General features: G+C 43.8%; 1 protein-coding gene across 1 annotated transcript in view; it reads right to left on the bottom strand.

The window, feature by feature from the left end:
- Positions 1-24537, bottom strand: part of PPP1R9B (protein phosphatase 1 regulatory subunit 9B) — a 166191-nt gene that overhangs the window by 23669 nt on the left and 117985 nt on the right. Inside the window, exons 11-12 of the mRNA XM_067470542.1 lie at positions 18256-18294; positions 7372-7420 (exon numbers count right to left, since the gene is read on the bottom strand). Coding sequence (XP_067326643.1) covers positions 7372-7420; positions 18256-18294 — 88 coding nt within the window. The remainder of the gene's footprint in view (positions 1-7371; positions 7421-18255; positions 18295-24537) is intronic.

Raw genomic sequence — 24537 nt, 5'->3', positions numbered from 1 at the left:
CTGAAACAGAGAAGCATGTTATCTCTTTGACAAGTGCTTTCACTTAAGTGTAGGCTCAACTACCGCCTTCCATACAGATGTATTTTTTTCCCATTCAGATCCATGCACTTTATTTTCTCAAGTAGATGTACAGTAGAGTCTCGCTTATCCAACATAAATGAGCCGTCAGAAATTTCGATAAGCTAAAATGTTGGATAATAAGGCGGGATTAAGGAAAAACCTATTAAATGTCAAATTATGTTATGATTTTACAAATTAAGCACCAAAACATCATGTTTTACAAGAAATCGACAAAACAAGCAGTTCAATATATGGTAACATTATGTAGTAATTACTGTGTTTATGAATTTAGCACCAAAACATCACAATGCATTGAAACAGCTGTGGATCTGGGCGGGATACGTTGGATAAGCAAAGGTTGGATAAACGAGACTCTACTGTACTTGAGAAACACCAGAAAATGTGTGGGCTTTGTTTTCGGACTGCTATTCCCATGATATCCCACCATCACGGACTACATTGGCCTGGGATGATGGGAAATGCAATCCCACAATATCTGAAGAGCCCTGACATATATAACAACAATTCTTTATTGATTAGTCAATTTTGACCATATCAAAACATACACACTTGCCCATACATACAGTAAAACCATATATAAATACAAGGCATCCTGGCCTACTGGCCTGTCAACCCACTCCTGAATGATTGTGCAACTACAAGATAAAAAAATTAAAAGATTAAAAATTGATTAATTCCTTAAAATAGGGTTTGGGCAGTGGCGTGGGTAGGTAAAACTAGTGGTATGTCCATATTAAGTTTTTAAGTTTGAATTTTGTTGATGGCAGCAAGGTCACCTCTCTCTGCTTCCATCTTCTCGCCAGTGCTTTTTGTGTAAAAAGGGTCAATTTTAAAATAGAGTTTGCCCTGAAGTATATAGAATCATATAGATCAGGGGTCCTCAAACTAAGGCCTGGGGGCCGGATACAGCCCTTGAAGGTCATTTACCTGGCCCTTGCTCAGGGTCAACCTAAGTCTGAAACTACTTGAAAGCACACAATAACAACAATCCTATCTCATCATCCAAAAGCAGGCCCACACTTCCCATTGAAATACTAATAAGTTTATATTTGTTAAAATTGTTCTTCATTTTAATTATTGTATTGTGTATAAGTGTTTTTTGCACTACAAATAAGATATGTGCAGTGTGCATAGGAATTCATTCATTTTTTTCAAATTATAATCTGGCCCTTCAATAGTTTGAGGGACTGTGACCTGGCCCACTATTTAAAAAGTTTGTGGACCCCTGATATAGATTAAGGAGGCCCGGGTAGGTCCTCCTGTTGCTCCGACCTCCATCACAAGCATGGTTGGTGGGGACAAGAATGAGGGCCTTCTTGGTGTGCCCCCCCCCCTCCGCCGCCTCTGGAATGCCCTTCGAAGGGAAATAAGACAGGCCTCATCCCTCCCCTCTTTTCATAAGAGTTTGAAGACTTGGTGGTTTCAACAAATCTTTGAGAGTGACCAGTGCTAGCTCAGCCCAGACACTGTCCGGACATGACCTAGCCCCCTATATATTACCCTGGTCATTCTCCTAACAGACCCCTGGAAATAGCCCATTCCCCGCTTTTGTCGTCTACCTACTATAGTAATGTATCCAAATGCCAGTCACATCTTATTTCCATTTGTATCTGTCTTGACCCAGCCTTTTAATTGTTCCGACCCATTCCTTTTCCATGCCCTAACAATAGACAGGAAGAGCAGGCAGGATTTATCCTTTTAATATTATGTGTTGTTGGGTAATTCCATGCTTATGTTGCTGTTACTGTTATTTTTTGTTCAATTTGTCTGTATGTTTTGATATTCTTGCTTGGAAACTTCCCTGAGTTCCCCCGGGGAGATAGAGCAGTATATAAATAAAGTTTTATTATTATTATTTATCGGAAGAGACCTCGTGGGCCATCTAGTCTAACCCCCTGCCAAGAAGCAGGAAAATGGCATTCGAAGCACCCCCGACAGATGGCCACCCAGCCTCTTTTTAAAAGTCTCCAAAGAAGGAGCCTCCACCACAATCTGGGGCAGAGAGTTCCACTGCTGAACGGCTCTCACAGTCTGGAAGTTCTTCCTAATATTCAGGTGGAATCTCCTTACTTGTAGTTTGAAGCCATTGTTCCGCGTCCTCCAGGACAGCAGAAAATAAGCTTGCTCCCTCCTCCCTATGGCTTCCTCTCACATATTTATACATGGCCATCATGCCTTCTCTCAGCCTTCTCTTCTTCAGGCTAAACATGCCCAGCTCTTTATGCCACTCCTCATAGGGTTAGTTCTCCAAAACCTTGATCATTTTAGTTGCCCTCCTCTGGACACATTACAGCTTGTCAACATCCCCCTTCAATTGTGGTGCCCAGAATTGGACACAATATTTGAGATGTAGTCTAACCAAGGCAGAATAGAGGAATAGCATGACTATTAAATGGTAATATGTATTACCATTTCATAGCAGGTGAAGAAAGCTCAAGCATTGCTCCAGTTCCTGAAGGCTACCAGGGTGTGGTGAACATTGCTCAAATAGGTAGTAATTACCTCTTTCGGCAACATCTATAAAGAGGAGGCATGTGGATACGAACATCACAATACATAATATTGTCTCTTCCCTGTTATTAGTCACATCCTCAGCAATTAAAATAAACAGAAAGGGCTGCCAGCCTTTAGTACGGCCCATAGACTTCATCATGCATGGATTACAGTCCTAAGATGAAGCAATTTAATTATATTGTACCATCTCCTTGCCTCGTACACACAACCTGAGCTTTGCTCCCTCCCTACAATTGGATACTAGTCCTATCTTCCCTACCATTTGCGATCTGTGCTCATGCATCGTTGCAACGGCACCTTCCCTGCATACAGAACAGTCGAAGACAATCATACCTCATGAATTGTTAATTCGAATCAGCTCAGCATCCTCTGAATGCAAACATTGTGTGTGTGTATGTGTGTGTGTGAGTGTGGGGATAGCTAGGCATATATCTGAGTGTCTCCTGGGTTTTGAAAGGCAGCCACCGCTTAATTGACTACACAGACACGCTGGGAGTGGGAAGCAAGGAACATCGATATCGGAAGGCATGAAATATCAGCAGGCAAAGCCAGAGTGTTGGGAGTGAGTGTTTGTGTGTATACACATGCACACATACAAGTTAAACACAACCTGGTTTGGAAATGCCAAATGCAGAAGTTTGTGCAATATCTATCTGAAGGGTGGCTCTGTCTATCTGAAGGCTAACTGTTATTACTTCATAGTGAGAATTCTAAACATACTCAGAATTATAAGGGTTGAATGAAAAGTAATGCCTCCACCTTCATTACTTGGGTTTAGATGGGAATATTTTAATAAATCAAATGCAGAAATAATCCTTAGAATGTGCTCTTTAACTACAATGATTCGCTTTTCCACATAATCACCAGACAATTGGATACATTTCTGCCAATGATGAACAGGTTTTCTGAAGCCGTCACGGAAGAAGTTGACACTCTGTTTCCACAATCAGCATCTCACAGTTTTCTCATCCTGGGTACCCATCGTGCACAGCTCTTCCAATAGCCAAGTAGAACAATAATGTGACCCACATGTTTTTGTGAAATGCCGATTACGCTTGAAAATTTTCTTTGAGTGATACGCCGATTGTCCTGAATCAATCTGTCAACCTTTTGCTTGTGAAACTCAGTAGTTACTGTCACAGGACGTCCAACTCTTTGTTTGTAACACAAGTCAGATGTTCCCATCTCACAATATTCACATCAACACAATCACCATAAACAGCTTGCATTCTCTGATTAATCCCCTTTGGGGTGACACCTTCTGCTGTCAAGAATTCAATGACTGCACGTTGCTTAAGTTGCATTGACCGACCGTCTGCAAAGGGTTCCATACTTTGCACTTTAACAACACAAACATTCAATGCTAAGGCTTCTCGCCAAAATGGAACTGTAGAAGAGAGTCTACTGAACGAGCCAGTACCTGCCACATACCAGTACTGCCATCTGTTGAGGTGTGACAAAGGTGGAGGCGTTACTTTTCATTCAACCCTCGTACTCTCATAATACAGACAATTTCTGCACATGGTAGGTTTCGTGGAGTTTTTCAAACAGCATAGTTTGTGGGTTGTTGTAGGTTTTTCGGGCTGTATGGTCATATTCTCGAAGCATTCTCTCCTGACATTTCGCCTGCATCTATGGCAGGCAACCTCAAAGGTTGTGAGGTCTGTTGGAAACTAGGAAAATTGGGTTTATATATCTGTGGAAAGTCCAGGGTGGGAAAAAGAACTCTTGTCTGTTGGAGCTAGATGTGAATGTTTCAATTGACCACCTTGATTAGCATTTGACGGCAAGACAGTTTTCAAGTGCGGCTTGTTACTGCCTGGGGGAACCCTTTGTTGAGAGGTGATTAGCGGTCCCTGATTGTTTCTTGTGTGGAGTTCCCCTGTGTTTGAGTGTTGTTCTTTGTTTACTGTCACAATTTTAGAGGTTTTTTTTAATACAGGTGGCCAGATTTTGTTCATTTTCATAGTTTCTTCCTTTCTGTTGATATTGTCCACATGCTTGTGGATTTCAATGGCTTCTCTGTGTAGCCTGACATGGTAGTTGTTAGAGTGGTCCAGCATAGTTTGTCTTCTGGAATATGAGCAGTTCATGTGCATATGGAGACTGTCTTGAAAATCCTAGGAAAACTCAACTCCTTGGATTTGAATGATAGTGCTGGAAAGGCATTCCTTTTAAGCAAGGGAAGCTCTCTTGTCTCCTCTGAACCCAGTCCTTGCAATCCATTCTAGTCAGTGCAAGCAGAACTTTGGGAAGTAATTCAACTTGGGATGCACTTACAATGTCCTCAGTTGTTTGAGATCCTGGAGAGACATTGCCAATCAGAGTAAATTGCCAGGATGAACAACCAGTCTGATCTTTTATAAGGCACCTGTCTACGTCCCTATACTGGACCAAGGTGAAAGTCTATAGGTACTATAAAGAAAGAGGGGCTATCACACAAAGAAAGAATAAGGCTGGGCCACGGTTCAACATAAATAAGGTAAATGTAAAGATTTCCCCTGACATTAAGTCTAGTTGCGCCTGACTCTGGGGAGTGGTGCTCATCTCCATTTCTAAGCCAAAGAGCCAGCGTTGTCCATAGACACCTCCGAGGTCATGTGGTCAGCACGACTGCATGGAGTGCCATTACCTTCCCACAGATGCAGTACCTATTGATCTACTCACACTTGAATGTTTTCGATCTGCTAGGTTGGCAGAAGCTGGAGTTCACCCCCCCCCCCCCCCGGATTTGAACAGCTGACTTTTCGGTCAGCAAGTTAAGCAGCTCAGCAGTTTTACCCACTGCACCATCATAGATTCTTGGAAAGTGTATATGGCCATGTTTTGTAGGGGTTTTGAGAGATGTTGTCCAAAAGGGAACCCTCCCACACCCTGTTTTGGAAGATTATTTAGAAGAGGCTCATGCAGTTCTGAATTTTTCTTTGAAGGATATTATCTTTCTAGACACCAAGCTTGAATGGCCATTTGAAATCCAGTTCCAACCATTTTTTTTCTGTCTTCAAAAGCCAGCCTTGTGAGTTCAAAGCAGAGAAATGGAAAATGCCCAGCAGGCATGAAGCCAGCCCTATCAAAAAGCTACACTGAGATGTGAATTCTTAGATCTTTGGAGACTAACTCCGATCTAAGAGGGCAAGCCAAGCTTTCTTTTCCAGTTGTTAAAATACAGTCACAGACTAGTGCTTTTCCTTTTCCTTCTCCCATTCCCAGCAATGTCAGCATTGGTTCTTGGAAGTTGCTGAGATGGTTGGATGAGCAGGCATTGCTCAAGGAGACAGTGTTTCCTTCCTTCCTCAACAGCCAAAAAAGTATGTTAGCTTATACATGGGTAACTCATCGACAGGATTCCAACCATAGACTGCAATACAACACAGCATAACAGAAATACCAACATGTGGAGTTATGCTATGACAGCACCATGCAACTCCTATGCAGAATTGAGCAACACATCTAATGATGAGTTGGTCTTTCAAAATGAGCAATGGCAATATACACTGTGCAACCACAATGCATATCTTGCAATGTGCAATGACTTCAAATTGCAAACAGAGGTTGCACTGAGGCCCCTTCCACACAGCTGTATAAAATCTACATTGAACTGGATTATATGGCAGTGTGGACTCAGATAACCCAGTTCAAAGCAGATATTGTGGAAGATCTGCCTTGATATTCTGGGTCATATGGCTGTGTAGAAGGGCCCTGAGTTAATGGAAAGAGAGGAGAAGAGAGGCAGACTCTTGTTCTTCCCAGTAGGCTCAGCCAAAATCAAACTGCTGCAGCTTCCTCTTGCTTGCATGTTTTTCCTCATTAATAACTTTTGCCATTTTGACCAGACTTTGATGTGGCTTGGCCACACATATTCTGCAAAATGTTGGCGGGTATCCACTTGGTTCAGTATCAGCACTGTATACACACCTTTTCAGATAATAAAACAAAACTTTGGCAACTTTTACATTTGTGTCAAGACCCAGCACCCACAGGTTAGGTAGCAATATAAAAGCACCGACATACAGAGGTTAAGATCTTCTGGGGAGGCCCTGCTCTTGGTCCCACCTTCACAAAAGCGATTGGTGGGGACAAGAGACGGGGCCTTCTCAGTGCTGGCCTCTTGGCTCTGGAACTCTCTCCCCAGTAATATTAGATCAGCGTCCTCCCTCCTGACCTTCAGAAAGAAAACAAAGACATGGTTGTGGGACCAAGACTTTGGCCAGTAAAGTATGCAATGCGGTGCAAAGATTAATTAGGGAATATGTGCAGTTGACAATTTGGAATGGCTACAGTTTACGACTTTGGATCATGTGATTTTAATATTTATACTAGAATGTTTGAATGCTTTGTCTTAATGTTTAAATGTTGTTTACGTCTTATGTTTAATGGTTTTAATTATTTCAGTTCATAGTTATATGCTATTGTTTAGTTATTATTTTTTTTTTTACATGTAAGATGGAATTTGGAATTTTGCCACTGGTATGTTGTAAACTGCCTTCAGTTCCTCCCCAGGGGTGAGAAAGGTGGTATATAAATACAGTAAATAATAAATAAATAAATAAATAAATAATATTTTCCCCACCATAGGTAACTCTAAAGATTAGAGGAAAATGATAGTAAAAGATGGTGCTTGTGAATTACTCCCCCCCCCCCCCAATATGTATCCTTTTCTCTCCAATATTAGGTGCTCCCCTTGCAGTCAAGACTGTAGGAGGGGTGAACACGTTTCAACTTAGATGGCAGGCCTAGAATGGAGTTGAATAAATTGAAGAGTCACAAGGAGCTTACCGAAAACCTCATCCGCATCTTGGAGTTTGGAGGAAGACATGATGCAAATCTGGAGAGAGAATGAGAGAAAGACAGAAAAATAACCATCAGGGCCATAAACACATCTGGTCTTAAGGATGAGAGGTGGACAGATTGTAGAATTATGGAGCCTGAAACCAGAGTTATCTTGAGTGCAGATTATTTTGAAAAATCATAAATAATAATAATAATAATAATAATAATTATTATTATTATTTTATTCTTATACCACACCACTATCTCCTTCTCCCATCCCCAGCCATGTCAATATTGGTTCTTGGAAGTCGCTGAGATGGTAGAATGAGTAGGCATTGCTTCCCTGTATCCCACTTCTACTCAAACAGGTATATAAGTTATCTGGCTGTTCACATAACACACTTCTGACTGGAGTGAGTTGCACCCCACAATTTGTGCCAAATAAGACATATTAATCTGGGGGCAGGAATCCTACAGACATTTAGATGTCATTGAATTTCAATTCCCAAAAGCACTGCAAGTGAAGAATGCTAGAACTTGCACTTCAGCATTTGGGGAGACATAGTTCCCAACCATGCTATTTTATAAGCTGCCACCAAACTGCTATTTCTGTTGCAACAGACTTTTTGTATTGTCCTTGCAGACAGCCAATTCTCTCACACCAGAAGCGACTTGCAGTTTCCCAAGTTGCTCCTGAAATGAAAAAAAAATTCCCAATTTCCCCCTCTTTCTCTCACCCCTCCTCTTTATTTGTAGCTTACTTCAGTTGATGCAAACGGAGTGCAAAAATAGTATGCACTGACTTGCCGGTCAAAATACAAAAACAGTTGGCATACAATGCATGACGTATCTTGTACTTCCCTAAAGTTTCAGGCAAAAACAACCTGCTGCAGCCTTTCCTGACTTGTCTGTTCTTTCCCATGAATAACTTTTACCATTCTGAACACACTCTGTTATTGCTTGGCGACATGTGCCCCATCTGTGAAATGTTAGTGATTATGTGAGTCATGTGTTTGTTGACAACTTCATACCCTAACTGTATATTCTCAATCTGCCACCCGAAACAAGGCCTCCTGTCTGCTGGTAAATGTTCCTAACAGGTAAGAGAAGACCTTGGACAAGTTATTTCTGGGAGCTTTGATTCTCAGAATGATCTGGAATGATTCTGAGAATTGTATGTCATGCTGGATGAGGGATTCGGGGAGTTGCAACTTGCAAGTCCAAATTTCTGTGCTTGGTTTATAGCTTACACTTTAGATTGCCCATTAAGCTAAGTTTCCTTGGTAAGGTATAGATAAATGAAAAACATCAAATACAAAGTAAGAACAAATGAATGGCAAACAGCATTTATTAAAACCAAAATAAAAGCCAGCAGCAACCAGATGCCCACATGGAAGGGAAATAAATGTAGCCCATAATTATGATGTATTATGTTTGGATCAGTATGACCACCCACACCTCCAGTATCTACAGGAAAATAGGTTCCACAACTCTGATTGGATACATGAAATCATGGGTAATAGCAAACTCAATGGAATGAATGACTTCCAGTGGAAGCATATCACAGAGCAGGCATGGGCAAACTTTCTAATTTGGGGGCTGCATGGCAGACCGGAACAGGGTAAGTGGGCCGGGAGGGAGGGGGTGGGTTGACTCCTAGTCCCCTCGCTGCCCTTTCCTCCCCTTCCTCTTCTCTTTCGGAGGCAGAAAGTGAAGGAAATACAGGAAATGTTTGGACCCCAAAAGGGTTGGCCTTGGTCGGGATGAGATCGTGGACGGGAGAGAAAAAGTGTATCAATTAGACTCCATATTGCCTACTCCTGCTATAGAATCCTAGAGCTGGAAGAGACCCCCAAGGGCCATGCAGTCCAATCCCCTGCCATGCATGAAGGCACAATCGAAGCACTCCTGATAGACAGCCTCTGCGGAAAATCCTCCAGAGAAGGAGACTCCATTGCATTCCCAGGCAGCCTATGCCACGTGCCTAATCTTTTCAGTCAAATCCCCTTCCCTGCCATTTGAAGCCATTGCTCCTTTGTGCCCTGGTCTCTAGAGCAGCACAATGTCAGTTTTCCCCCTCCTCAATGGGAGACCCTTTTAAATCTTGAAACATGGTCCTCATGTTCCCTCTCTACTTTCTCTTCTCCCAGCTAAACATCTCCCAGAGGAAAGGAGGAAGGAAAAAGAGAAGGAAGAAATAGAGGAAGAGAAGGATTGAAGGAAGGAAGGCGAGAGAGGGATGGAGGGAGGAAAAGGAAGGGAGAAAGGACGAAAGGGTTGAAGGGAAGGAAGGCGGGAGGGAGAAAGAGGGAGGGAAGGAAGGAAGGAAGAGAGGGAAGGAAGAAGGAAGGAAAGAGCGAAGGTAGGAAAAAGAAAGGGGAAGGAAGGAAAGAAAAAGAGAGGCAGGAAGAAGGAGGAAAGAGAGAAGGTAGGAAACACAAAAGGGAAACATGGGAGGAAGGAAGAGGAAAGGAGGGTAGGAAGAGGGAAGAAAGGAAGGAAGGACGAAAGGGTGGAAAAGAAGGAAGGCGAAAGGGAGAAAGAGGGAGGGAAGGAAGGAAGGAAAAAGAGAAGGAAGGAAAGAGAAAGAGAGGGGGAAGGAGGGAGGAAAGAGAGGAGGGAGGAATGACAAAAGAGAAAGATGGAAGAAAGGAAGGAGAAAGAGAGAGGGGAGGAGGGAGGAAAGAGGGAAGGAAGGATGAAAGGGTAGAAGGGAAGGAAGGTGGAAGGGAGAAAGAGGGAGGTAAGCAAGGAAGAGAGGGAGGGAAGGAGGAAGGAAAGAGAAAGAGAGGGGGAATGGGGGAGGAAAGAAAGAGAGAAGGTTGGAAAGACAAAAGAGAAAGATGGAAGGAAGGAAGAAAGGAAGGAGAAAGAGAGAGGGAAGGATGAAAGGTTGGAAGGGAAGGAGGGAGGGAAGGAAGGAAGGAGGAAGAAAAGAGAGAAGGAAGGATAGGATGGTGAGAGAGGCAGGCCTGATCTGGCCTCTGGGCCTGGGTTTACTCATAACTGTCATAGCTTCATGCTGGAGTACCTAGAAAATGCCTATAGAAACAGCACGACTCTATGGACAACTTCTGGTGCTAGCATAACATAGAACTGTCTGGAGGTCCTAGAAAATGCCTACAAAGGGCATATTCTGTCAGATGCAGGTAAATGATAAAGTGGGTACAAGTTTTGCAGCTCCTGACTCATACATTAAAAGCAAAACAGAATGAGCAGCATAAATACTTCTTTTTTTAAAAAATTGAGAAAACCAGCAAGTTTTTAAAGGGCTAAACTGCCCAAATAACACAAAACATTATTCCTTCTATGCATCCTAAATGCTGTATTTCAGCCCAATTTCAGATGCTGGTTTGATGGAAAGGGTGTGGAGGAAGAAGGAAGGCAAATGCCATGCAAACGTATGAGCAAAATAGATTTGGGAGTCTTAATGGCTCTCGTGGCTTCTCTCCCTGAATGGCAAGTATTTTCCGATTCCATCCTTGCATTGAAATAATCCATCACTCAGCAGGGGCATCCTCCTTGGGACCAGCTGAGACCTGCCTAGTCCACCACTCCGACATCCCCATGTCCGTGTGTGTGTGTGTGTGTGTGTGTGTGTGTGTGTAGGAGGTGGAAGCAATCCTCCACATCTAACCCCACCTCCTGGCTTGACACAAAAGCTAAGTGCATTTCCTAAGGCTGATGGGAAAAGCCAGAGATCAAATGAGTCTGGCAGAAGGAGAGAAAGAGAGAGAGGAAGGGGGAAGAAAAGCCCCATACATCTTCGTTGACAGCTAACTACTGCTTAGGCCTACCTGCCAGGAAAATAGGATGACCCAACGTCTAGATGAGAAAGAATGAATGGGGCTACAGAAATAGGTTTGGGGAGAATAGTAAATACAGAAATAGAGATACTGTCAGGAGTAAACAAAAGCACCATAAAAAAGAGATCTGCTTGTCCATTTGTTTTTGAATGGTCTGGAGAAAAGGTGAAAAGGGAAAGTCTACAAAATACTTTCCATCTTGTCATTTAAAAAATCTAAACAGAAACAAACTCAGTTGGATCTTTCTAACTGAGCATCTTGGATTTTTTTCTCATGTCTGGAGAGAGTTGAGAAACTGCAAGTCGCTTCTGGTGTGAGAGAATTGGCCGTCTGCAAGAACATTGCCCAAAGGACGCCCGGATGTTTTGATGTTTTACCATCCTTGTGGGAGGCTTTTCTCATATCCCCACATGGGGAGCTGGAACTGACAGAAGGAACTCATCCATGCTCACCCCGGATTTGAACCTCCAACCTGTCGGTCTTCAGTCCTGCCGGCACAAGGGTTTAACCCATTGCGCCTCCAGTGGGTCTGAATGCTAATATCAAGGTCAATATAGGGTGCAACTATATTGTTGAATTATTGCAGTTTGACAATACTTTGACAGCTGTGGTTCACTGGAATCCTGGGAGTTGTAGTTTTACAAGGTCTTTAGTCTCCTCTGCCAAAAAGTGCTGGTGTGACACCAAACTACAAATCCTATAATTCCACAGCCTTGAGTCAGGGCAGTTAAAGTGGTGTCAAACTGCATTCATTCTACAGTGTAGATCAGTGGTCTCAACCTGTGGATTCCCAGATGTTTTGACCTTCAACTCCCAGAAATACTAACAGCTGGTAAATTGGTTGGGATTTCTGGGAGTTGTAGGCCAAAACACCTGGGACCCACAGATTGAGAACCACTGGTGTAGATGAACCTTAGATACCCAAAGATATACCTGCACCAATAAAGACTGCTTGATTTGCTCCAAATGTCAGCTTTTTCTGTTTCTCTGGTCTGTCTGTATCTTTATTACAGATTCAGCCCAGAAAATCAAGAGACTAGACTGCCGTTCTATCATGGTTGCTTCCCCAGAAGGATGTTGTTAAATGTACGTCATAGGGACATTTAGGGATTCCTTTAGGAAAGAGGAGGAAATTAAAGGGACTCCAAAGACTGGTTTTCTGATCCTGGAGGAGTGGGAAAGACTGCCAGAAATGGTACACAACCTCTCCCTCTGCTTGAAGGAAATACAATATCCAAAAATTAGTCCTGAAAAAAATATTAAACAATATAACCTTTGGGTTGCTGTGAGTTTTCCAGGCTGTATGGCCATGTTACAGAAGCATTCTCTCCTGATGTTTCACATGCATCTATGGTAGGCATTCTCAGAGGTTGTGAGGTCTGTTGGAAACTAAGCAAGTGGAGTTTATATCTCTGAGGAATGTCCAGGATGGCAGAAAGAACTCTTGTATTTTTGAGGCAAGTGTGAATGTTGCAATTGGCCACCTTGATTAGCATTTAATGGCCATGCAGCTTCAAGGTCTGGCTGCTTACTGCCTGGAGAAATTCTTTGTTGGGAGGTGACTAGCTGGCCCTGATTCTTTCTTGTCTGGAATTCCCCTGCTTTTCAGTGTTGTCCTTTATTTACTCTTTTGATTTTTTGATCACCTCCCAACAAAGGACTCCCCAGGCAGTAAGCAGCCAGACCTTGAAGCTGCATGGTCATTCAATGCTAATCAAGGTGGCTAATTAGACACAAGAGTTCTTTCTCCCACCCTGGGCACCCCACAGATATATAAACCCCACTTGCCTAGTTTCCAATAGAACTCCAACCTCTGAGGATGCCTGCCATAGATGCAGGCGAAATATCAGGAGAGAATGCTGTTTTACAACTCGTAAAACTCACAGCAACCCAGTGATTCCAACCATGAAAGCCTTCGACAATACAGTGTAACCTTTTTAAAAGGTCAGTTTCCAATCCTAGATAGTTGTGGAAGATTGGGGAAGTATACCAATAAGCCCAAATTTGAATACTGGTGGGGTTGGAGGAATTGATTTTGTCATCTGGGAGTTGTAGTTGCTATTGATTTATAGTTCACCTACAATCAAAGAGCATTCAGAACTCCACCAAAGATGCAATTGAACCAAACTTGGCACACAGAACTCCCATGACCAACAGAAAATACTGGAAGGGTTTGTTGGGCATTGACCTTGAGTTTTGGAGTTGTAGTTCACCTACATCCAGAGAGCACTGTGGACTCAAACTGTGATGGATCAGGACCAAACTTGGCACAAATACTCAATATGCCCAAATGTGAACACTGGTGGAGTTTGGGAAAAATGGACCATGACATTTGGGAGTTGTAGTTGCTGGGATTTATGACACCTACAATCAAAGAGCATTCTGAACCCACCAACGATAGGATTGGGCCTAACTTCCCACACAGAACCCCCACGACCAACAGAAAATGCTGTGTTTTCTGATGGTCTTTGGCGACCCCTCTGACACCCCCTTGTGACCCCCCCCCTCCAGGGGTCCCGACCCCCAGGTTGAGAAATACTGGCCTATGGAAGCTCACTTACGCTTGTCAGCTGGATCAGTGGTCATATTAGTAGTATAGAAGTGGGGATTTTTTTATCATCTTTTTCTGTTATTTCTTTCATGCTTTCAACATTCCCCAAGCATTTGATATAGATGCACAGAGGGGCCTTCTACACAGCCATATAAACCAGAATATCAATTATTATTATTATTATTATTATTATTATTATTATTTACTGTATTTGTATACCGCCTTTCTCAACCTGTCGGTGACTCAAGGCAGTTTTCGGCGACTCAAGGAAGATAATTCACAATATCTGTTTTGAACCGGGTTATCTGAGTCCACACTGCCATATAATCCAGTTCAATGTGCCATGTAGTCCAACCCCATTCTGCCATGCACGAAGACTCAATCAACAACAACAACAACAACAACAATACTTTATATTCCACCCTTCTCACCCCGAATGGGACTCAGAGCGGATCACAGTACACATACACGGCAAACATTCACTGCCGCTTTGTATAGACAATACACAGACAGACAGAACAGAAGGAGGTGCCATGGAAGGTTAGGCTTGAGTCCAGGGGGTGCTGTTGCTCTATCCTTTATGACGAAGAGCCGTCAGGACTTCTTCCTTCCTTTTGGTCACCCAGCATTTTCTGATCTTTCTTTATGGCATCGTAAAACACCTCTCCCGCTTTTAGCGGTACCTAATTTCTTTAATCACAGCTAAAGCTGTTTTTGAACTGCTTAGGTAAACAATGAGCTAGGCTGACAGTTGGCAGCTCACGCCAACTCGGGGCTTCGAACTTGCAACCTTTTTGGTTGATAGATCTTATAATTGCTGATGATTTACCAGCTGTGCTAAACCTCCGAGGCAAGAATACATAACTGGCTATGTTAAAAGAGAGTAAGAAATAAGGAAAAGTACAAAAAATTAAAAGCAGGAAGGAAAAGGAAGACTGATGGTATTTGTGTGTCTGTTTACAGAAAGATAATGGGGAAGATTTGGAAAAGGGTTGGTCAAAAGAGAAGCAAAACATAGCATGGAAAGAGAAATGGGTATTTGAGATCTAAATCTTCAACTCAGTCAAAGGCAAGAAAAAATAGGAAAAATAGACTAACTTTAAAGACATCTCTCTCTCATTCTAGAACACATCATGATAAACTAGTCACCAAGATACAAGGAAAGCAAGCTGTTTGCTGTCCAAGCTAAAAACCCAACTGTGTGTTGCATTTCTTTACCCCACCCTTCCACTAACTCAGAGCAGCCATACAGCTCTAAAGCAAGGGTGTATGGCTGATTCAGCTAAGAGAGAGAAGGCCACCAAGGGAATCCCACCAAAGAACAGGGGTTTAAATCTGGGTTTTCCCATTTGCAAACCAAAAGCAGTAGTCACTGCACCATGGCTTTCTCAACTCTGAACTCATTCTGGCCAGAGATGTAGAACCCAACTAGCCATCCAATATCTTTTGTATTGTCGAAGATTTTCATGGCCACAATCATTGGGTTGTTATGAGTTTTCCGGGCTGTATGGCCATGTTGCAGAAGCATTCCCTCCTGACGTTTCGCCTGCATTTATGGTAAGCATCCTCAGAGGTTGTGAGGTCTATTAGAAACTAGACAAGTGGGGTTTATATATCTGTGGAATGTTGGGAGAAAGAACTTTTGTCTGCTTGAGGATGCCTGCCATAAATGTGGGCAAAACATCAGGAGAGAATGCTTCTGGGACATGGTAATACATCCCAGAAAACTAACAGCAACTGTGGAAGAAAGAACTCTTGTCTGTTTGAGATAGGTATGAATGTTTCAATTGGCCACCTTGATTATTAGAATTTAATGTCCTAGCAGTTATATATCCACAAATATATAAACCCCATTTTCCTAGTTTCCAACAGACCTCGTAACCTTTTAGGATGCCTGCCATACATGCAGGTGAAACGTCATGAGAGAATGCTTCTGGAACATGGCCATACAGCTCAAAAACTCACAACAACCCCTTATAAGACTGTAGACAAGGAAGAAGTGGATATAAAGAAAGAATGTATGATATCTTTCTATGTATTATTTAGATAGTAGACTGTGACCCCTTAATAGAAATATATTATGAGATAAATGATTATAGAACATTAATAGATAGAAAGTATTGCACTATATGCAACAAACACTTGCAAATGTATGTTTACTTAAATAAAATAAAAATAAAATAAAAAAAACTCACAACAACCCAATATATTTTGTGCTGAAACAATAGAACTGGGGCCGAAAGGAGAGAGAAAGAAACCCCAAGGTTGAAAAACACCGCTGGAATAGCTATCACAAGTGGCTCGGAAAGGAAATTGAATAAATAACACCGCAATCTTAAGCACATCTGTGTCTGATGTAGCATAGAGAAAGCACCACTCAATTTAATGGGTCTCATGGCTGACTCAACATGCTTGGAGTGGTATAAAATCTATGTAAACAAGAATCTTATTGGGTTTCTGTGAGTTTTCCAGGCTGAATGGCCATGTTCCAGAAGCATTCTCTCCTGATGTTTCACCCACATCTATGGCAGGCATACTCAGAGGTTGTGAGATTTGTTGTAAACTAAGCAAGTGAGGTTTAATATCTGTGGAATGTCCAGGGTGGGAGAAAAAACTCTTGTCTGTTTGAGGCAAGTGTGAATGTTGCGATTGGTCACCTTGATTAGCATTAAATAGCCTTGCAGCTTCAAAGTCCAGGGTGGGAGAAAGAACACTTGCCTGTTGGAGGCAAGTGTGACTGTTGCAATTGGTCACTTTGATTAGCATTGAACAGCCCTGCAGCTTCAAAGTCCAGGGTGGGAGAAAGAACTCTTGTCTATTTGAGGCAAGTGTGAATGTTGCGATTGGTCACCTTGATTAGCATTGAACAGCCCTACAGCTTCAAAGTCCAGGGTGGCAGAATGAACCCTTGTCTATTTGCGGCAAGTGTGAATGTTGCGATTGGTCACCTTGATTAGCATTAAATAGCCTTGCAGCTTCAAAGTCCAGGGTGGGAGAAAGAACTCTTCTCTGAGGCAAGTTGCAACTGGTCACCTTGATTAGCATTGAAGAGCCCTGCACTTCAAAATCCAGGGTGGGAAAAAGAACTCTTGTCTATTTGAGGCAAGTGTGAATGTTGCGATTGGTCAACTTGATTAGCATTGAATAGCCTTGCAGCTTCAAAGTCCAGGGTGGGAGAATGAACCCTTGTGTGTTTGAGGCAAGTGTGAATGTTGCGATTGGTCAACTTGATTAGCATTCAATAGCCTTGCAGCTGAAGCCCCTGGTGGCACAGTGGGTTAAACCCTTGTGCCGGCAGGACTGAAGACTGACAGGTCGCAGGTTCAAATCCAGGGGGAGGCGGATGAGCTCCCTCTATCAGCTTCAGCTCCTCATGCGGGGACATGAGAGAAGCCTCCCACAAGGATGATCAAAACATCAAATCATCTGGGAGTCCCCTGGGCAATGTCCTTGCAGACGGCCAATTCTCTCACACCAGAAGTGACTTGCAGTTTCTCAAGTCGCTCCTGACACGACAAAAAAACCTTGCAGCTTCAAAGCCTGGCTGCTTCCTGCCTGGGGGAATCCTTTGTTGGGAGGTGTTAGCTGGCCCTGACAGGAAACAATCAGACAAGAATTCTTTCTCCTATCCTGGACATTCCACAGATATATAAACCTCACTTGCCTAGTTTCCAACAGACCTCACAATCTCTGTGGGTGTCTGCCAAAGATGTGGGCAAAACGTCAGGAGAGAATGCTTCTGGAAGATGGCCATACAGCCCTGAAAACTCACAGCAACCCAGTGATTCCGGCCATGAAAGCCTTTGACAACACAATTAAGTCTTTTATTATTATGAAAATTGGATCAGTAGACTAAAGACGGAAAAGGGAAATCATTGATGGAGATCGAGAAAGAGAAGGAAGCAACTTGTTCAAAAACATACTTCATGTTTCAGGGAAAACAGACCTCAAAAGGCCTGGACAGCAAGCCAGCCAAAAAAGGATAAGAACTGCAAATGGGGAATTTGGAATTTTAAAAAGACTTAAACCTGCAGAGCCATGGACAGTGGACACTCCCAGGGATGCAACATATACATCTCCCCACCTTTGCTGGCTCTGCTATACTGCACACCCATGTATTATTTATTTGGGAATGATTGGCGATCATTCAAAATCTCCTCTCTCTCCAGATCTGGAGATGACCCATGCAAGTAGACTTTTTCTTCCAGGTGGGAGAACAGATGGAAAGAAAAGGGGAGACAGAGGGATCGAAAAGGGTCAGAGAGGGGGATTAAATCAATGGATTGTGTGTGTGTGGGTCTGTGTGGGAAGGAAATCTGAAATCACACTGTCATGGCTCATCTTCCAAGCAAAGAAAGCACAAGATCTGGGGGAATGTTTGGCACTGGGAAAGGAAGGTGCCAGCGATGGATCTTGGTGCCTGTGTTAAAGGGGGGTAATATCTAAGACCCCCCCCCTTCCCCAAAGTACAGATTAGCCCCTGAAGCCCATGCACTGTAAACAGGAGAAAGCTGCTCCATCAGAGAGTCTTACCTGATGCAAGGAGGCATCCTCGAGCAGCCTCCTAATTCTCTTCTAGGACCTGCTGTGCTTGCCTTTCAGGGCCATCTTCCTTTCCCCCCATGGCTTCCCCAAAAAGAGCCTCTTTTCCTGATCCCTTTGCTGCTGCTGCTTCTCTGGTCCTTCGGGTCTTTGCATCCAAAAATCAAAGCATCCTTCGGGAGGGAAGAGGCAGGACCGCCAATCCGGGCCCCAGCCTCCAGGAGGGAAGATGGGCAGCTCTGCGGGGGAGATGTTTTGCCCCCTCCTTCCCTCCCCCCAAAACCCGACCCCTGAAAGAGTCAGCCCAAGGATTGGTGGGAGGAAGGAGGGTCAGCAAAGGGCGGGGGGAACCTGGAGCCCGGAAGCCGCGCGGAGCTGATCTCCTGAAATCCCCTCCCAGATGCTCTCTCTGCCTTGGCTGGCTTGCTCTGCGAAAATCCCCAGGAGCCCCAGGGATGGGAAAAGCGGAAAGGGAAAGGAGCAGCACAGCTTGCAAGAGGAGGAGGAGGAGGAGGAGGAGGAGGAGGAGGGATACAGGGATAGAGGCAAGGAGGGGAGAGGCAAGGAGGAAGGCTCAGCCACAGAAGGGGAAAGGACTCTCGCATCTCAATGCAAGCACACCCTACATCTCAATGCAGGCCCATCTCACATTTCAATGCAAGCCCACCCTATATCCCAATGCAAGCCCACCTACCATCTCAAGGCAAGTCGACACTACATCTCAATGCAAGCCCACCCCACATCTCAATGCAAGCCCACCTCACATCTCAATGCAAGCCCACACTACATCCCAATGCAAGCCCACACTATATCTCAATGCAAGCCCACCCTATATCTCAATGCAAGCCCACCTCACATCCCAATGCAATCCCGCCACACATCTCAATGCAAGCCCACCTCACATCTCAATGCAAGCCCACACTATATCTCAATGCAAGCACACCCTACATCCCAATGCAAGCCCACTGCACATCTCAATGCAAGCCCATCTCACATTTCAATGCAAGCCCACCCAATATCCCAGTGTAAGCCCACCTCACATCTCAATGCAAGTCGACACTACATCTCAATGCAAGCCCACCCCACATCTCAATGCAAGCCCACCTCACATCTCAATGCAAGCCCACACTACATCCCAATGCAAGCCCACACTATATCTCAATGCAAGCCCACCTCACATCCCAATGCAATCCCGCCACACATCTCAATGCAAGCTCACCACACATCCCAATGCAAGCCCACTGCACATCCCAATGTAAGCCCACACTACATCTCAATGCAAGCCCACCTTACATCTCAATTCAAGCCCACACTACATCTCAATGCAAGCCCATCCTACATCCCAATACAAGCCCACTGCACATCTCAATGCAAGCCCATTGCACATCCCAATGTAAGCCCACACTACATCTCAATGCAAGCCCACCTTACATCTCAATTCAAGCCCACCCTACATCTCAATGCAAGCCCATCCTACATCCCAATACAAGCCCACTGCACATCTCAATGCAAGCCCACTGCCCATCTCAATGCAAGCCCACACTACATCCCAATGCAAGCCCACCGCACATCCCAATGCAAGCCCACCGCACATCCCAATGCTAGCCCACCCCACATCTCAATGCAAGCCCACCTCACATCTCAATGCAAGCCCATCCTACAACCCAATACAAGCCCACTGCCCATCTCAATGCAAGCCCACTGCCCATCTCAATGCAAGCCCACACTACATCCCAATGCAAGCCCACCGCACATCCCAATGCAAGCCCACCGCACATCCCAATGCTAGCCCACCTCACATCTCAATGCAAGCCCACCCTACATCTCAATGCAAGCCTACCTCACATCTCAATGCAAGCCCACCCTACATCCCAATACCAGCCCACCTCACATCCCAATGCAAGCCTGCCCTACATCCCAATGCAAGCCCACTGCACATCTCAATGCAAGCCCACCCTACATCCCAATACAAGCCTACCTGACACCCCAATGCAAGCCCACACTACATCCCAATGCAAGCCCACCACACATCTCAATACAAGCCCGCCCTACATCTCAATGCAAGCCTACCTCTCATCTCAATGCAAGCCCACCCTACATCCCAATACAAGCCCACCTCACATCCCAATACAAGCCCACTTCACATCTCAATCCAAGCCCGCCCTACATCCCAATCCAAGCCCGCACTACATCCCAATACTAGCCCACCTCACATCCCAATGCAAACCTGCACTACATCCCAATCCAAACCCACTGCACATCTCAATGCAAGCCCACACTACATCTCAATGCCCACCCTACATCCTAATACAAGCCCACCTGACACCCCAATACAAGCCCACCTGACACCCCAATGCAAGCCAACCACACATCCCAATGCAAGCCCACACTACATCTGATTGCAAGCCCATCTCACATCTCATTGCAAGCCCACCACACATCCCAATGCAAGACCACCCCACATCTAAATCCGAGCCCACCCTGCATCACGATGCAAGCCCACTCTTTAAACTCTCCTGAATGGTAAAATATCCTGTCTCCCAGTGTAATGGAATCTCCTTCTCTGGAGGTTTTTAATAAGAAGAGGGTTGGCCATCTGTCCTGGAGGCTTTGATTGATTGTGTGTTCCTGCCTGGCAGAAGGCAGTTTGACTGGATGGCCCTTGTGGTCCCGTCCAACTCTATAGTGCTATGAGTCTACCTTTACTTTGGCATCCAGGGGTAGTTCACTGTTCATCCGGTTGGCTCAAGATATTCTGCTGTTTGAGGCACAGCAAGCAATGTGCATTCTAAGTATGGAAGGGAGGTATGCACACTCCCCACATAATGGTGCTTTCTCACTGTAGAAATCATACAGTTTTGTATCACTTTAATTGCCATGTCTCAATGCTATGGAATTGTGGGAGTTGTAGTTCACTGAGGCACCAGCACTCTTGAGTGGTGAAGGTGAAAAACCCTGTAAAATAACAACTTTCATGATTCCATATCATGGAGATTTGGCAGTGAAAGTGCTGCCAAACTGCATTGCTTCTACAACACATGCACCCTTCCTTAAGGCTGTGACTTCCTTGCTTGAGTCTGTCCATCTGTAATGCAATCTTCCTCCTTTTCTACTACTTTCTATCTCCAGTGAGTCTTGTCTTCACCTGATATGGCCAACTTATGATAGCTTTGGTTTTAGTCATTTTGTCTTTTAGGGATGGTTCAGGCTGGATTTGCAAATAAAATATATTGACCACCATGAGAAAGGTGGAACTGAAACCCCATCATCCATATCTAACATGGTCAAAAGGCTTAATAGATGGAAACATTGTCAGACTGAGTAAGGCTGACCTAAGCCTAGGGCCAAGCTTTAGCAAGGGCTGGGCTTTATCACAGCTTGTTAATCATCAGCAGCAATATGTCTTACCAATCAGAACGTTGGCAGTTCAAAGCCTGGGTTGGGGTGAGCACCCAACCTTCAGCCCAGCTTACTGTCCATCTAAGCAGTTAGAAAACAGCTGTGAACTGTGAGTACAGAAATTGGATACCGCTGAAGTGAGGAGGTACGTATTTTATGGCGCCATAAAAGAAATATCAGAAAATGCCAGCCATCAAAGGAAGGAGGAAGTCTGTGATCAAGGCTCTTCATCATAGAGGATGGAGCAACAGCACCCCCTTGTGGCCAGAATCGAGCACAACCTCCAGGACTTCAAAGTTGGAAAAAATGCTGACATAATACCTATATCTGTTGTCTGTCCTGTCTGTTTAATGGCATTGAATGTTTGCCGTGTATGTGTACTGTGATCCTCCCTGAGTCTCCTTCGGGGTGAGAAGGGCAGGATATAAATGCTGTAAATAAATAAATAAATAAACAAATAAGCTATTCTTATCTGATAGTGCTATTGGTCAAGAATATCAGTTCCTACTGACTTCCTATTAAGTACAGAGTGTGACTTTTTGAAAAAAAAACTCTTATACTGCTTCTCAACCTGTGAGTCCCCAGGTGTTTTGGTCTTCAACTCCCAGAAATACTAACAGCTGGCAAACTGGCTGGGATTTCTGGGAGTTGTAGGCCAAAACACCTGGGAACCCACAGGCTGAGAACCACTGTACAACACTGTACACTGTACAACAACTCGTAGATACACTCACAGTTTTAATTTGGGATAAAGTCAACTTCAGCCTTTATGAATGAGAGATTTCTAAGAGCCTTAGCCATCAACTACTCTTCTCAGATCTTACAAACTGTGCTATATCTTTCCTTGTTGAAGTGTTTCTCAAAGTGTGCTCCTCCAGGTGTTTTGGACTTCAGCTCCCACAATTCCTAACAGCTGGCAAACTGGCTGGGATTTCTGGGAGCTGAAGTCCAAAACACTTGGAGGAGCACACTTTGAGAAACACTGCTTTATTTAATCCATTTACCTGTGGTTCTTTCTTTCTCTTTTCTTACTGTGTCCACTTTTCCTGAACATTGCTATTTTTTTCCCCAGGGAGTCCTGTCATCTCATGATATGTTCAAAATACAACTGCTTCAGTTTAGTAATCTTAGCTTCTAGGAAGAATTCAGGACTGACTTACTTTCAGGCCCATTACTTTTGCTGGCTGACCAACCTGTAGAACTCTCAGAAAACACATTTCAGTTGAGTTGGATTTCTTTCTACCAGTGCCCTTACAGAGAGGAATCCTTTCAAATACTTTCCCTGTCTCTTCAATGACCTTTTCTCCTCCAAAGATGGATTGAATTCAGGTAGTTATTGTCTTTTCTGGAGCCACTGAAATTCAAAAATCAAGTTGAGAAGTAAGGTAAAGGCATACAAGGTGCTGAATGGACAGCTCCTGGAAATTTGATCTCTTGTTTACAGAGAAGCATTTCTACTAACCAGAGAGCAAATTGCCTTAGAGGTGGATTATGTTGATTTGCACCTTGCTGTTATATTCCAAGTTGTGATATAGCATTAAAGGAAACCTTTTTACCACTGTTCCTAATTATATGCCTGTGTACGTCTCTGTAGGTGATAGTCTATGGAAACCTATTGAATTACCTTGGGCTCCAACAAATTCTGCCAAGAAAACACTAAAATAGATGCACCTTAAGGTTGTCATAACTTGGAAATGACCTGAAATCACACAGCAACAAGCAATGAAAGTGAACTCGCTATAGAAGGAAGTGTGGCTTGCAATGTGGGCTGTTCCTTAAATGCATCCTATATTCATTTTTTTCAATGATGTTCTAAAACAAAACCCCAGCAGATACTAAGGGCCCACTGTCATATATATCTCTGTGTGAGAATTAACTGACATGCACCTTCACATTATGAATGTGCGCAGTGTTGGAGCATGTAAGGAATCAGTGAGTGTGTGTGTGTTAACTACAAAATAAGATGCATGAAGCTGATTGGTTGGGCTATGCCCAGGGAGCAGGCTGAGTCTGGGACTTTTGGATACTGTTACATTTTTCAGGCTTGAGCTATGCAGATGCTTGCAGAGAAGGAGAGAGAAGCAGAGAGAGAGTTTGAAGTGTGCCTTTGCTTCATAAACTGCTGAAGGAGTTTATCCACATGGACAAAGAAAGACAATTTTAAATCTCTCATAAAAGAACATTATGTGAGTTGATACAACTGATCACATTGTATACATGTTGTTCTGAACTATGAAGAGTAACCTACTTGTTCTTTATTGTTCACCTGCGTGGCATATTTTCTTTCTTTGGTGAGGCAGTGCATGGGCTGATCAAATGTGAACTACACGTGGTTTATCTTTACATTACGCCACACCAAGGCCCTCCGTAACCTCCTTTTAGGAACTACTTAGTGCAGTGGTTCTTAACCTGTGGTCCGAAGAAAACCAGTGGTCCACAAGAATTAAAATATGGTCCATGGCCTCACCATTACTACACCACTGCAACGAGAGTGACTGGTCTTGCAAAACCCTCTTATAGTGCTGATGCTTATTAAATATGCTTTTCTGTTGGTGAGCAGATGGTGACTACTGGATGAATTATGTTCCGTATCAGAAACTAGAGCTGATGTGGTCTATCCAATGCAATTTTCTGAATCAGCGCCCCAAATAACCAAACCGAATCTAAAGTTGACCAAAAACTGATTCATAATCCTTTTGGTAATAATGTTGGAGAGTGGTCCCTGGTCAAAATGGTCCCTGGTCAAAAAAAGGTTGGGACCCACTGATATAGAGTAATGATATCTTCTTCCTCATGCAGAGAAATAAACCATCTGTACAGTTGGCCCTCCACATTTGCGGGTTTCATGTTTATGGATTTTATTATTATTAATAG

Source organism: Anolis sagrei, chromosome 6 (genome assembly GCF_037176765.1).
Source record: "Anolis sagrei isolate rAnoSag1 chromosome 6, rAnoSag1.mat, whole genome shotgun sequence".
Taxonomy (NCBI): domain Eukaryota; kingdom Metazoa; phylum Chordata; class Lepidosauria; order Squamata; family Dactyloidae; genus Anolis; species Anolis sagrei.
The sequence above is the reverse complement of the archived record's forward strand: the minus strand, read 5'-3'. Positions and strand labels throughout refer to the sequence as shown.